Source organism: Bidens hawaiensis, unplaced genomic scaffold (genome assembly GCF_021521415.1).
Source record: "Bidens hawaiensis isolate Kalapana, Puna unplaced genomic scaffold, B.hawaiensis_p1.1 tig00009917_1, whole genome shotgun sequence".
Classification (NCBI taxonomy): domain Eukaryota; kingdom Viridiplantae; phylum Streptophyta; class Magnoliopsida; order Asterales; family Asteraceae; genus Bidens; species Bidens hawaiensis.
Genome location: NW_027491746.1, coordinates 336,368 through 352,820, shown reverse-complemented (window position 1 = coordinate 352,820; position 16,453 = coordinate 336,368). Strand labels below are relative to the sequence as shown.

General features: G+C 33.2%; 1 protein-coding gene and 1 pseudogene across 1 annotated transcript; one reads left to right on the top strand and one right to left on the bottom strand.

Moving 5' to 3' along the window:
* Nucleotides 1-247: 247 nt before the first annotated feature.
* LOC143533789 (flavonol 4'-sulfotransferase pseudogene) lies at nt 248-1,316 on the top strand (annotated as a pseudogene).
* Nucleotides 1,317-1,980: 664 nt separating this feature from the next.
* On the bottom strand, nt 1,981-5,589 carry LOC143533816 (fructose-bisphosphate aldolase 1, cytoplasmic). Its single transcript, XM_077028474.1, has 3 exons — nt 5,516-5,589; nt 3,427-3,654; nt 1,981-2,908 (listed from the first exon to the last, which is right to left on the bottom strand). The coding sequence occupies exons 1-3, from the start codon at nt 5,541-5,543 to the stop codon at nt 2,088-2,090; spliced, it is 1,077 nt and encodes a 358-aa protein (XP_076884589.1). The 5' UTR covers nt 5,544-5,589; the 3' UTR covers nt 1,981-2,087.
* Nucleotides 5,590-16,453: the final 10,864 nt, after the last annotated feature.

Here is a 16,453-nt window from a genome sequence, read left to right as displayed (position 1 = left end):
TTAATCAATATATTTTGCTTATAATTTTGTATATTAATCGTGTTAACGATAATTTGTGTATGTTGACTTTTTTTAGGCCTATATGTTTTACGGATATGATTCAGTAATTTGTACATTTAACTTGCTTATGTGTTGTTACATTCAAATAGTCGATTTAGACGTATTTCTCACCAGTAAACTAGAAGAAAATCATTTGGTATATAAATAAGAAAATATCGTTTAGTTTCATACAAAAAAAAAACTTTAAATGTCGATGCCTATAGCTTCTCGTAATTCCGCTCTTCCTTCTATAGCTAAATGTAGTAATGAAGAAGAAGAGGTGGAAGAAAAGGCAAATATGGACCTTCTCTTAGATAGATATAAAGACAAGCTAGCAACACTACCAAAGGAGAAAGGTTGGATTTCCGAAAACCTTTACATGTATCAAGGTTTTTGGCATCAATCGAAGCTTAGATTCTTGTCGGTTGAACTCGCCATGGCCTTACAAGACACTTTCAAAGCTCATCCAACCGATATATATCTGGCCACACTGCCTAAAACTGGCACAACATGGCTCAAGGCACTTGTGTTTGCTTTGGTAAATAGAAACAAACATAAAATTAACGGTCGTTAAACTCACCCTCTACTTGTCTCCAACCCCCATGTTTGTTTACCCTTCCTCGATGTCGAAGTATATAGAAACACTCCAACTTATGAGGATGAGCATTCGCCACGTCTCTTTGCTACCCATATATCCTACACTTCATTGCCTCAATCCATTCTTGATTGTAGGTGTCGCATAGTTTACTTATGTAGAAACCCCAAAGATGTTTTGGTCTCTATGTTTCATTTTGCAAATAAGATAAGGATGTGGTCCAATGACATTCGTAGAGGCTTTTGAGTTATTTAGTAAAGGCATCATGCCAAGTGGACCTTATTGGGATCATGTGAAAGGATACCATAAGGTTAGCTTAGAACACCCGGAAAATATTTTATTCTTAATGTACGAGGACATGATAATAGATACCACGAATAATGTGAAGCGACTTGCAAAGTTCCTGGATTTCCCCTTCACTAAGGAAGAAGAAACCGAAGGTTTGGTGCAAGAAATTATTAACTTGTGTAGTTTTGAAAATTTAAGTGAGGTTAATAAGCATGGGAATTTTTGCAAGAATACACCTAATGCAGCATTCTTCAGGGAAGGTAAAGTCGGAGATTGGATCAACCATCTAACCGATGAGATGAGTCGTACTTTGGATGAAATTACTAAAGAAAAGTTTAATTTTCCTAGTATGGTTAATTGGGTAAAGAGTAAGAATTTCGATCCCCATTTGTGATTTAGCATTGACACATACTGTGTGTAATGAATTCGTTCAATTTCTGTGTGAGTAAAGTTTTTTCCTTCTCGCATCATGTAAAAGTATGTGTTGTCATGTTGAAGTATGTGCTACTACGTTGCTCATAATAAACTCATAATAAAATGTTGCAATTTCTATGTTTTTTATAGAGCAAATATTGGTGTGCAAACGGGTTTTCTTCTTCAGACGTATTTAGACCTGGTCAGTCCCGAGAACCGATTAATATCTCCAGCATACCCGGACCCAAAAACCGACTAAAGTATTACCAGTCGAGTCCTAGTAAAGCACCCAAAAACTGACTAAAAGTACTACCATTCAAGTCTTAATAAAGTACATAGGCAAATTGAGACATAATCGAAAAGGCAAAAAGTCGAACAGCTTTCTTTTAACCAAAACTTGTTAAACCACAAAACTAGCTTGACTTTCAGGTTAAACATACCGCTTTCTTATATCATGAAAATTAGTTTGCATAGCATAGATAACATGAGGTCATGTTCTAGTTCTACGTCATTCATCTGCATTCAAGCTTTAACGTTTGGACCCAAATAGTTAACAAAAAAAAGTGAAACACTGCATATATTAAACTTCAAGAGAAGCAAATGTTTCAATGCTTATTAACTAAACCATACTCACCACACTAGAATTAATACCAAAATCAAACATAAAAATAGTTCCAGAACATCAAATCCGCCTCATCCGACAAAATTGACCCAAAACAAACATAGTACTGAAGAATTACCAAACCGAAGCTTAGTACTTGTAGTCCTTAACATGGAGGCTCTCAGACGCACCTTCACTCAAACCCGAACCACCCTGATACTTTCCAAGGGTTGCCTCTGAGTTAGCCTTGCACCGTGCAAGAAACGCAGCCTGAGCTTTCTGCACATTCTCTTCTTTCCCGGCCCACGCCTTGAGTGTGCTTTGCTGTAGGGCCCGCCCGAACGAAAAGGACAATGACCATGGCTTCTTACCCGCGTACTGGTTCATGGCATTAAGGTTGACAGTAGCCTCTTCCTCACTCTGACCACCTGACAAGAACACAACGGCTGGGACTGCAGCAGGCATGGTTCGTTGCAGCGCACGAACGGTGTACTCAGCAACAACCTCAGGTGCAACCTTCTTGGCATCAGACCCAGGGGTGACCATGTTGGGTTTCAAAAGGGTACCCTCAAGAAGAACATGGTGGTCATTAAGAGCTTTGTAGCAGGCAGCTAGAACACGCTCGGTTACATCAGCACACTTGTTGATGTCATGGGGTCCGTCCACGAGAATCTCAGGCTCGACAATCGGGACCAAACCATTCTCTTGGCAGATAATGGCATACCTAGCTAGCCCGTTGGCGTTCTCGTTGATGGCTAGCTGTGATGGCTCATTTGGGCCGATCTTCAGAACTGCACGCCACTTGGCAAACCGTGCGCCAGCAGCATAGTACTGGGCACACCTTTGGCCTAGACCGTCTAGACCTTGGGTTGTGGTCTCACCGTTTGTTCCAGCTAGCTCAACGGTACCCTTGTCAACCTTAATACCAGGGAGGACTCCAGCTTCCTTCATGACATCAACAAATGGCTTACCTGCAAACATTTGTTTATATTAGATCTCAAAACAAATAACAGAAAACAATTTACTAACTCAGAGCAACTAAGATGCAAATCAATAAATAAATAAATAGCATTCAAATGGTGGTTTTATATTGTTACAAATTACATAGTTTTGTTAGTAATAACAGCTGATTTAAATTTCTTTTTATTACAAAATTTTCAAGCCAAAAAATAAAACAAAAGAAACAAAATCCAAACCATACCAAACCAAAAACAGAAACCGAACGGTTTCCTAAACTCAAGTAAAAACAAACCCATGACCGGGTCAAACATTGTCAAATTAGGGTACGTAAACAATCAATGGGAAGAAGTCATTATTAACAAAAGACGAGTAAAAAAGCCGAGACAAAAGCAGCTTTTTATTTAACTAAAACTTATTTGATTGTACCTAGAGCAACATCTCAAATAAATAAAGCTTTTAAAACCAATTTTAAACTAATAAAAAGTAACTATGAAATTGTGGTTTCCACAAATTTAATATGCAATAATACCTGCAGCAGTCTTCTGGTACAGAGTTTCCTCAAAAAGAATAACTCCACTGAGGTACTGGAGGGCACCGGGAGTGCAGAAAAGAAGTTCACGAAGAGCTCTCCTGTTTGATTCGACATTCTCAACATTGATGCTTGATAGACGCTTTCCAATAGTGCCAGTTGACTCATCAGCAGCAAGAATACCCTTGCCAGGTGTACCAATGTAAGTAGCATTGGCAATCAACTCATCTGATTAAAAAAAGAGAGAAAGGGTTCATTATATGTTTCTAACATTAACAAAAACAAATCAACATTTATTTTAAATCAACTATTAGAATCTGATAACAAATAGACAGGCTGAAAATACAAATCAGATCCATAATAACAGAGAAAAACTTATAAACCTAAACAAAGCCAAACAGATCTACTAAATTAATTCAAAAACCAAATATCTATGAAACCAGTAACAGCAACTATTCGACACAGCAATTGCAAAAGCAAATTTGAGCTGGTAAAACTCAGGTTCTAAATCTTAAAAACACCGCAGTTCTAATACACGAAATCAAAATTAAAAAATTAAAAAATAAACAAATAAATGTCAAATCAACTGAAATTTTCATACAACAGCAACAAATCATATCAACAATTATCAGATAACCAAATAGGCAGTTCTTCAATATCAACATATCTCCACTTCGTAACTAAAAAACAGATCAATAAAAACTAACAACGGCAAATACTCTACAATAGATTACAAAAACGGATCAAAAACTGGTAAAAACAAGGTCTAAATCGACTATTTAAAACTAATGAACCAAAAACAAGTTGAGAACACAAATCACTGAATCAGATCCATAACAAAACCTAAAAACCTAAACAAAGTCAATCAGAACAGTAGATTTATACAGAAAATGACAAAAACGAATGAACATATACAAGATCGATAGCAGAAGACTGAACAGATTGAGATTATACTACTAACCATCGTTGTCAATAGCGAAAAGTAGATAGTGACGGGTCACCTATATGCTACGAAGCGAACAGCAGTAAATAGCGAGCGGTAAATAGAACTGCTATTTCATATTTAGCGATAAAGGAGTAGAAATCTTTTAAGCAAATAATTAGGGTTTATATTCACAAAATAAACTTTTACGGTGAAAATTGTCGAAGATGCAGCTGTTTGGCCAGTACCCAAGCCTAAAAATGTACGTTAAAAAAAATTATATTAAAAAAAGTAATAAAAGAACCCTTAAATACCGCTATAATCGCGCTGGCCGATATTTAGTATATAGCGGCCTATAGCAGCATCGCTACGTAGCTAACGCTATAACTGCTATTGACAAATATGCTACTAAACAGCAATTACAGAAACAGATAAAAATTAGGTCTAGATAAGTTCTTGAACCTAACGACAAATAAACAAGTTAAAACTACAAATCAGATCCATAATCACACAGCAAAACCGAAATCAATAAAAACAGTATATCTAAGACATCTAACCAAAAATTAGCGAACAAACAGATGCATAGTTAGAATCTATATCAATAAAACCAGTAACAGCTATTATTCAACAAAGAGATTGCAAAAACAAGGTCTAGATCGACTATTTGAATCAAACAACTTCAAATGACAAATCAAATCCATAACAGAAGCTTAGAATTAATAAACCTAATCGAAGTCAATCAAAACAGTGTATTTAAACAACTATTGACGAAAAAACAAATGCATAAGCAGAATCGAAAGCAGTAAAATAAAAAATATAAACAAATAACAAAACAGATCGATAAAACTAGTAACAGAAATTACTCGACCTAGCGATTATAAATAAAAACAAGTTAAAAACACACATCACAATATCAGATCCATAATAAAACATAAAAACGTAATCAAAGTCAACCGGAACAGTAGATCTAAACAGAAATGAACGTAAAATCAGGTGCATATACAGAATCGATAGCGTAAGCTTAAATAAATAAAGATTATACATAAAAAATTAGGTCTAAATCAACAAACTAATCAAAGTCAATCAGAAAAGTAGATCTAAGCAAAAACTGATGCGTATAGAGAATCAAAAACAGAGAGATATGAAGGATGGAGATGATTATTATACCAGCGTACTTTCCTCTGTAGGCAGACATGGTTAAGAAGAATTTAGAGAGATGATAAAACTTGAATCGAAGAGAGTTGAAGTTGAAGTTGAAGTTGAAGGTTGGTGAAAAACAATGTGAGCGAGGGTTTAATATTTAAAGGAAAAAAACAAAGAGAAACAGAGGAGACATTGGTTTCACCGCCCCCAGATTAAATCTGGCGTCTCACACGGGAAACAGGTTTAAGCCGGTTTTCGGCTCCTTTTACCATTTTGCCCCTCACCTAAATATTTCTTAACAATTACTGATTTTCATTTCCTTTACGTGAATAATTCATCTTTTTGCGATTTGACGGAAATTCGGTCGGGTTCGATTATGTTAGTTATTGTACCAGATTTAACTTAAAAATAAATTTGTTAAATCAATATATAAAAAAATTAATATATATTTAAAATGATGCTTATGCAGATGGTAAAATCAGGGTGTTAGTAAACCTAAGCATTACTGCAACGAGCCGCTATAAATTCAGTTAGCACGGTTACTTTTTTTCTATGTTATTTGTTTTTAATCTTACAATTATTTTTATGACTTAACGCTTATACCGTATATACCAATAGAAATGGTGTTGTTTGCCACCGTAATGCACACTTTTTTTTTTTTGCTTCACCACAGGTTTTTTTCCTTTTTTTAATATGTTACTTTGCATTTAGGAATTAACAAATTTATTTTCGGGAAAATTTTGTACATAGTCCTTTTTAAGAGAGAGAATTTGAAAATAGTTCAAAAAGTTTTGGATTCCCAAAATAGTCCTCCGAAATCTATCTACTACGTGAGATTGGGATTCGTGACGTGAGTTTTGGTTGTCCTATCACACACTGACACATGTCACTTCAAAGATAATGTTTCAGAAAAATTTGTCTCGGCCGATAGTTTTCAAGTCAAAATAGTTTCTGAAAAACCATTGTTTTAGAATGAAATTTGTCCGTTACGTGAGGTTTCAAAAAAGATGATTTTCGCGTTTTTTTTAAATTCATCTCTTCGGACGCATTCCAAATGAATTTCGTCTACTGCGTGAAATTTCAAAAAATATGGAAAAAATACAATACTTTTTCAGTGAATTTAGTTTTGTTAGATGATTTTCAAAAATATTTTAAAAAACGATAATTTTCCAACGAATTTAATCTCCTTAGAAGATTTTTATAAAAAATTTTAAAAATATGGCAAGTGTTAAGAATATGGTGGATGGTGGTGGATGATGGCGGTGGGCAGTGGTGATTGATGATGGCGGTGAGTGGTGGTGGTTGATGATGGCGGTGGGTGGTGATGGTGGTGGATGATGGCGGTGGGCAGTGGTGGTTGATGATGGTGGTGGGTGGTGGTGGTGGTGGATGATGGCGGTGGTGGTTGATGATGGCGGTGGGTGATGGGTGATGGTGGTGGATGATGACAGTGGGTGGTGGTGGTTATGATGGCAGTGGGTGGATAAATTTACTTTTTATAATATCTTTTCTTTTTATGCAAAAACAGATAAGTTTCATCAAAAAACCATCGAATTAAAATACTTTGTAACAAAATCTATCTTTTCTGACAACACGTCTTTTTATGCAAAAACAGACGAAATGCATTTGAAATGCGTCCGAGGAGATGCATTTCAAAAAAACGTGAAAATCATCTTTTTTGAAACCTCACGTGACGGACAACTTTCATTCCAAACCTATGGTTTTCCAGAAGACTATTTTGACTACAAAACTATCAGCCGGGACAGATCTCGCTTAAAGTTTATCTTCAACTTTACACGTGTCCTTTTGTGATTCGTCAACCAAAACTCACGTCACGAATCTCAATCTCACGTGGGAGATAGATTTCGTAGGACTATTTTAGGAATCCAAAACTTTTTAGACTATTTTCAAATTCTATCTCTTAAAAATGAGTATGTGCATAATTTTCCCTATTTTGGCTTAACTAAGCTATGTACACAATCTCTAGTGTAGTTATTGTGGCTTAACCTTGATTTTTTATCGACCAGTTGAAGGGAAAGAGAGGAGACATTGGTATCACTGCCACAAATAGTCAAATCTGGGGCCTCATACAAAAGTACAAAACAGGTTAAGAGGCAGTTTTCGGTGTTTGTTACCATTTTGCCCCTGGGCTAAATATTTTTAAAATAATGCATTATTAGATGATAATAATGTGTATGATAAAAATGGAAAGTAAATCAATGATGAATTAAAAACTAATTATCATACAAGTTGCTTTTATGTCCTCGAAGGAATATGCTACTTATTTTTAGGGCTAAATATTTTTTAAAAAATAATTTATTTGATGATAATAATGTAATCTTGTAAAAACGGAAACTAAATTAATGTTGAACTAAAATTTAATTATCATACAGCTTGATTTTAACTTTTTTTGTCTTCAAAGGAGTATGCTAACTATACTATTATTTTTTATTTCTTCAAGAAAAAGGCATATGATCATGTTGTGGTCAAGTGTTACATATTGCAGGTTTTATGTATTTATTCTATAAACTAATTTGAGGCCCGTGTATTACACGAATAATTGTTAGAAATTTTAAACTTTGATCATTAAGTGAAATACAGTCAACAAATTGATTATATATAGTTAATACAATTACAATTAAATTAAAAATTACAGAAATTACATAACTAAGATTACACAAATATGTAAAAACTTCCTTTTATCAAAAATCAAAAGTTTTAGTCAATGTCTGCTTGCAACTCTTAATAAAATAACATATATGCCTGCTTATAACTCTTGATATAGCCATATATAGTTGTCCGTGTGACAAAAAAAGTTCTCCAAGTACATACCAACTCTAGATAAATGATAATAAATATTCATGATACTAATAAAAAAATATTCATACACATAAAATATCATAACTTTTAATCAATTAATATGATGTCATTTGAGAACATCTCCTCATGAAAAAACATATTTATCCCAAAAACCATATATCTTAACTTTGATGATATAATTATCCTTAAAATCTTTACAATTTGATATTGATTGATCATTATAAATTTGTTGTCATTAATATTCTGTGTATGATAAATTTTTAATTGACTTTATATTTTTAATTAAAAATTGTATAATCAAGCAACATAAAAACCGAAAATTTAAATATAACAAAATGATTTGTTTATTCATATGAATGTAATTGCCAGGAAAATGAAAAATACATACTAACGTTAAAAAATATCAAATAATAGTGATTATTCTGAGTTAAAAGAATATTAGAAGATTTAAAGTTGCATAAAATGAAAGTAGTGATTCTATTTATAATCGTTGAAAGTAGGGCTGCCACTTTTACCCGTAACATGAAACCCAACCCAAGAAAGCCCGTAACTGAACCCAAACTAACTTGACCCGAGAAACTCGAACACAAGAAAATACTAACCCAAACCTGAAACGAAGTAATTCGGGTTGGTTCTGGGTCCGAATTCTAGGTTTCGGTCAACCCGAAAACTTTTAGTTTTAAAATCATATGTATTTTTATGTATTAAAGGCTAAGCCATAGCCGCTGACATTATCAAAATTTAGTCCAAGTCGATTGTTTTCATTCCACATATTATGAATAGAATGTTTATTGTTTATTATTTTGAATATAAACCATAATAAGCACTTTAATTAACACTTCAAAATTCACTAATCGTCTATTGTCAATCCATATGGAGAATACTTATTATATGTAATAATGGATTTAGTTAGAATAAACCTATAAATTTAATGTCATATATTGAAATAACTTAAAACATAAGAACCATATATGAAAATTGGTTGAAAAAAAGGTAAGGAGGGCTATGGTGTTGACAAGTGGCAAAAATGGTAAGCTTTTATTAAAATAAATAGATAGATTTTATTTTCTTTTTCTTTTTTGAAAAGAAGATATTACGTATTTGTATATTTATAATGTCTCTAAGCGGCATCACGAGGTTTTATGTGCTTTTTGCTAAGGTTAAGCATAAAGAATGTCTTAAATTTTAAGACTAGTGAGCTTGTTTGTAAGTCCTTATGTTATAAACAAATATACAGCGCCGTTTCGTGGGTAAGTTAAATGAGGCAATGGCTTTATGCCTCAAGATTTATAGGGCCTCCATCTTAAAAAAGAGTTATGTATTATGATACTTTGAAAGTATAGTTCTTTTAGAATTAATAACTCAATGATGAGTCACATGCTAAGGATGATTGTTTCATATCCATCATCACAACATGTCATCTATTTTCTATAATTCTTGTATATTCTCTAGCGCTATACGCATAAAGAAAAGAAAATAAAAAGGCCTCAACATTTTAGTTAGTTTTAGGCCTCCGAAGATATAGAGCCGGCCCTGCAAATAAACCAACATAAATTGGCACTTTTGAGCCTTGTTGGTTGTTATTGGCATCTAGTTTTAGTACATATGATCCACAAATATGTAGCACAACATAAGATTAATTAATAATAACGATTGCGAGTATATGATTATATATATATATGATCATATTATTCATTCTTTAATCATCATCAAGATTTTAAAAACATTAAAGAGGGCAACACAAATTGATACAAAAGGATTTTGTTCAATGCACGACTCAAGTGTGGATCAACTATACCTTTGTCGATGGATGGATCAAATTTTGAAAAACCAAGCAACATAGACCACTATCGGTGGACGGTTTAATCATGGATAGGTTGTGCTATTTCTATACAAATTACAAAAGTTGAACTCAAATTCTTAAGTTAAATGTAAGCATGTACATCTTTGGGTTTACAATACAGATCAATCAATATAATGTGTATTTGTTATGAATAATTATTGATATGGTTATCAACACCTAATATTGATTAGTTTTCTTCTAAGTTTTTCTATCTTATATATACATCTCATTGTATCTCTTTGTAATACACACCTAATTAATGAAATCTTTATTTCTCCATACATGTTCATCTCTTATTGTTTTGCTATTAGGCTAGTTTTACAACACGTTATCAGCATGAAAGTGCTCACCCTAAACTCTATATTTTTTTTTGCCGTCACCAACATTAGTCGTTCCTAAATCTCATATGTTCACAAATCTGCTTCTCTATCTAGCCTTACAATCACCCTTTGAACTTGTTGCATCTCCATCCCTCTAGCCTTACAATCACCCTTTGAACTTGTTGCATCTCCATCCCTCTAGAACTACGTTGCATAGTGGTGGCAATGTTTAAATAAATCAAGTCAATTAGTCGCACGTCCGGAGCCACGCAGCCATGCTACTGTGTAACCGCCTCAAGTATCGACTTCAGTTCGTGTATAAATAGCCGAGGATAGACTATTAATCAGGTAAACAACCAAACTCTGCTACCACGCACACACAAATAAAATGGTGTTTTGTGAATTTTGGGCAATTAAGTTTAAGCTATTATCTATACTATATATAAAGCATGAGTTAGGGAACTCTTAAATTTTAAGAGGTAACAAACTCAATGCTTTATATACAACACATAATGCATAAAAATAGAAAATACGGGTAATTAAGTCTTTACAACTTTCTTTTAACATATACTTACAACTTTAGTCCCTCAACTTCATTACCTTTTTTGTAAAGTTTAATAATAGTTACACATATGCCCCTAAATCAAAACCAACTACCCCACGACTTTTTAACGATCATAACTTTTTCACACGTTAATGTTTTATAAAAAAAATACATCATAAAAACTAGCATTTTATTCTCTTTAATTTGAGTATGATATTGCTATAGTTTTTTAAGTTTTAAAACGTTAACATGTTACGCGCTTACGATTTAGAACCGAGTAACAGGTCGAGTCGGGCGAACTCAGGTCATTTGTAAAAGTACAATAGGGTCGAAATGAGTCAATACAAAAAAATGTTTAATTTGGTTCGGGTTCGAGTAGAAAGGGGCCAGGTCAGAACGATATCGAGTCAGAACAGGTTTGGGGCCAAAAAGGATTGGTTTAAAAAAAGATGTATTTCAAATTAATGTATGCCTTTTGATTTTCGTTACAAGTTAATATACCGGGGCCGATAAATACGTGTCCAGTCCCACGTAGCACCCTACACTGTTAATCGCCATGAATTACACGTGTGGTGTTGGTTAAGCATGTTCCAATGTCGGTAACGTGCATTCCCGCCGGGTTACGCGTGTTCAATATTTGATAACACGCAATTGGCTTTGCACGAGTTACACGGTCCAATTTTAGGCTACGTGTGCACTGTCACTAGGTGATGTATGTACCGACACGGACTATGCGTTCTCTGTGGAGTTGCGCGCCCCCGCTGTATCGTGCGGGCACCCCGCTAGTTTTTAGTAAAAGGGGAGGGGTCATGTATGCAGTTTCTGGTTTAATTGGCGGATTGGGATTTAACCATGTTTCATTGTTTAAATCGTATTTTCTTTTACACGTCTCTTTATATATATATTTTTTAATATAAGTTAAACAAACCAAATATTATATTATTCTTTGTCACAGAAGTTTGTTTTATATACAAATTATAAGTTATGTTTTAAGGAGTGGCGGAGCCAGGAATTTTATCCTACAAGTTCGGGATTTTTGAGTGCTCGATTTTTTTTTCAGACGTCAAAGTTTTTGGACCAAGATATATCGGGTCGGGTCAAGTTGATTGTTCGGTCTAGATAAATAAAATGCAATACTATTAATATAACAAAAGTAAATCGACAACATTTAATAAAATACAAAGTCATATTAAATAAAAAAGATATAACATATTATATGTTTCATACGCGTTTTCATGTTTTGAAAACGATTCATAACATATTCAATTGTGACTTTAAAAAAGAATTCATTTTCAATATAACAAATGCAAGCATCATCCATACAATCGTCACCCATTCGATTACTTAAATCATCACTCATCCGATTATGTTTAAGAATGTTAATTGATTTGGCTTACTGACCGATTCTATGAATAACTTTGAGCATATTTTTATAATCTATATACGAGTTACTATTTGTCCATTTATGATGTTTGTTATTAATTTTTATAGTTTTTTTAAGCTTATTATATTTTATAAAGAAGTTATTCATTTCCAAAAAAATTAACTTAATTTTTCATAATCCATGGGTTCGAACCTTTTATTTTGAAATGAAATCGGGTTCGCTCGCTGAAATATAATGGGTTCGCTCGTTAATTCGATACTATAGGTTATATATAAAACCCAAAATAACCCGGGTTCAGTCGAACCCAGTGGTCAACATGTGGCTCCGCCACTGGTTTTAAGCAAATGCTTTTAAGTTTTTAGTGGCTGTTCTTGGAGCCAAAAGTTTTTCTCAATTTTTACTGCAAAAGTTTTAGTGGCTTTTAAGTTTTTATTGGTTAATTGACCCAAACATAATTAAATAAATTCATTAGTTAGTCTTAATATTGTTAAAAGCTATGGGTCCCAATCGGATTTGAGGAAGCAAACGTTCAACATGAGTAATGTTATGTTATTGGACGGTGACAATAAATTAAGGATTTGAGTTCATGTTTATTTTATCGAAGCCACGTCCCTTTAGTACTTCTAAAGTTTTTGGAAAGGTCGAAATTATAATTTTATATAAGTAAACAAAAGGAAGTTTATGTTTATGCCTTCTTGGTATGATTTTACGTTTCGGCGTGTATATATACTAGGCTATTAACCTGTATACGACACGGGTGGAAATATATAAATTATGTAACAACCACACGTAATATAAAAATGGAAAATAGAATGTCATATATACTTGGGGAGACGGCAACATGATATATAGTTGTTAATAATACCGACAACAAAATAAAAGATTATTACACATAAGTTTCAACGAAAATAACATCCATTTTACAATTTTTAGATAGATAATTAAAACTTCAATATGAGAATTTCATAAATTACTAAATAATTCCTAATAAACCACGTTTGTAGTTTTATTTGTAACTTTACCTTCCTTATCTAATATAGGCATTTTAACACCGTCTCTACTCTTCACTTGTGATAAAGCTACATAGTCAACCATGTGTAAACACCGGTTCTCGCAGGTATATGCCAACTCTTGCTGGTGATTGGCCTTGACTTTTGTTAATGGTCATTACAAAACAAACCGCAACGGGAAATTGTCTTCGTTTCAATTTGAATGGCAGTTTCTTATCTGAAGGGGTTATACCACTACGAGTTATGTAAGTGCAATAACCAATGTTAGTACCTCAAATAACAGTTACTTCGATAAAACGCTTCCCCAATTTAATTAATTTGTAATCTAGTTCCGTTGCATAAACCGTTCTTCTTATCAATATTCCTTAGTGACATTATTAGCACACTAACTATTAGAACCAATCTATGATTAGGCATACCAGACAATTTTAAACCATTTAGAAAATCTGGTGAGTGTAATGTTGGATCGAAACCAGACCCAACACTATCATACTAATCTATATTCAGAACTAAAATATTCAACTTCTTCTCCTAAAAATAAAGTCATGTTTCTTTAATACTTGTATATATAATAATGTTATTGAACAGTGACAATAAATTAGAGATTTGAGTTCATGTTTATTTTATTGTAGGCATGTCCCTTTAATACTTGTAAAGTTTTTGGACAAGTATAAATTATAATTTTATATAAGTAAACAAAAGGAAGTTTATGTTTATGCCATCTTGGTATGAGTTTACGTTTTGGGGGGTGTATATATATAGGGAGGGTTATTTTGAAAACCATGGTGAGTTTTAAGAACTCAATTTTGAATCACACATTTAATTAGATGATATGAAATATGTGCCTGAGATTAAATTTAATTAAAAAATAAAGTAGGAGAGAGAATAAGTATTTTTGATAATTACACAAGTTTAAACGTTACACATGTGTAAAAAGTCGATTCGGTGTGTAAAAAAATACCGTAATTTTTTGTACATCAGTTACACTTACGTATTACACATGTGTACAAAAAATTCGAAAAAAAAATTGTTATGTTGAGTTCTTTTGAGTTCTTAAAACTCAAAGTGGTTCTCAAAAGAAATCAATCACATATATATATATACATATATATATGTAGGTTTAATTTCAGGAAAGAAATCGATTTATTGCGAGAAATACGAGAAGTGGATCCAGCCGATAAGAAATTTTCTATTCTTTTTTCTTTTTATTTAAATGGAGGGGTAGGATGGTAAAATCCAATAAGTTTTTTATGTGAAAAGTTTTTTATTTGTTGCTGGAAATTTATATTTGTTTATTTAAATAATTTATATTCTATTATTATATGAAATTTAAATAACAGATCCCATTATCCCTACATTAAGGTGAAATCATAGTATCATAATATCGCTGTCTTGCAATTCAATCCACACGCTGAATATTCTATTATTATATGAAATCATAGTATCTTAATATTGTAGCTGTATATGAAGAAATAGAAGTTGTGTGGGAATAAATTACAGTATATAGGAAAAATGTACAAATGTGTATGAAGAATTTGAAGAGGTGCAGGAAAAACTTGAAGTCGTGTAGGAACAATTTATAAATGAGTAGAAAGTAATTGCAGAGATGTAGGAAGAACTTGATGTTGTGTAGGAAGAATTTATGGATCTGTATTAGAAATTAAAAAGTTGTTAAAATAACTTACAGATTTTAGAGCACTACGTGAATAATGTTGCATTATATAAACGTTGTTATATAAACGTTGCATTAGATGAAATACATATAGAGATAAGAGATGAGAGTTTTTTAGAAGAAAATAACAAGTATCTCACCATGTTCTTGTTTCTCCGCAGCTGCAGTGTTTTCTTCAACTCCAGGCATACCGGCAGATACATCACCAAATGTACCATCACATGCAGTATCATCAAGCACCTTCCCGGCATCACTAATTGTCACAGGAGCAGTAGCAGCAACAGCCATAGCAGCAGTCTCATCAAGTCCCTTCCCGACAGCACTAACTGTCACAGCAGCAATTGCAGCAGCAACCTCATCAATCACCTTCCCGTCAACACTAAATGTCACAGCAGCAACCTCATTAGCATCTGCAACACCAACGGTAGCATATACCTCATCTTCATCATTTCCATCATCTTCTTCCAAGGGAGGACCATTATTATACAAGTATTTTTCCATCTTATTAAGAGTAGTTGTTGTTATGTAGTTGACTGCAGGCATTGTGACGGGAGTCCCAAATGGACCATATTTTATCTGGTATTCATGCGTGTAAAGAATCACAAGGAAGGTGATCGAACCGTTGTATTAAATGTTGATATCTCTCCAGTCTTCCTTTGTCAAGTTTTCAATAACATAGCTGCACCAGTCCATATTTGGAATATCTGAGGTTGTATCAATTGCGGCGATGAATCGTTGATTGACTATTGTTGATTTTGTCATAAATCCTATATAGGTGTTGAACAACACAAGGAAATTAATCTTAAACAGGTCACCAACTCTTTGGTCAGTTGTTTCTCAACTATCAATTAAGCAATCAAAGTAGTTCCCAAAATTCAATTCAACTTGATGAGCAAAATGATGACTCTAAAATCTTATTCCACATGAACCTCATCAAGAAATTGGTAAATTGCTTTTTATTTTTTTTATTTACAAGTAAATTTGTTTGAATTTTAACAATATCATCTTAACTTTATAATATATTTGAAATTTGCTTTTCATAGCGTCTTCCGTGTCACATTGCTACCAAGATTGATGCCTATGATGGAATGCTAATCACTTTGGTAAATCCCGAAAGTCGTAAAAAAATGATACTTCATGGTGAAGTGTTGAATCTGACCTTCAGATATTATTTACCAAAATGGAATGATTTCAAGGAGGCAAATGAATTACAGATTGCTGATAAGTGCATATTTGAATATGACTTCAATGAAGGTACTTTGTTAGTTTCAAAAGTTTATTAGTGCAAGAATGCGCGTTGTGTTTGGTGACTTTTGAAACATTTGTGATTTGGTGACTTTGGGAACTATTTGTATGGTTTATTTTCATG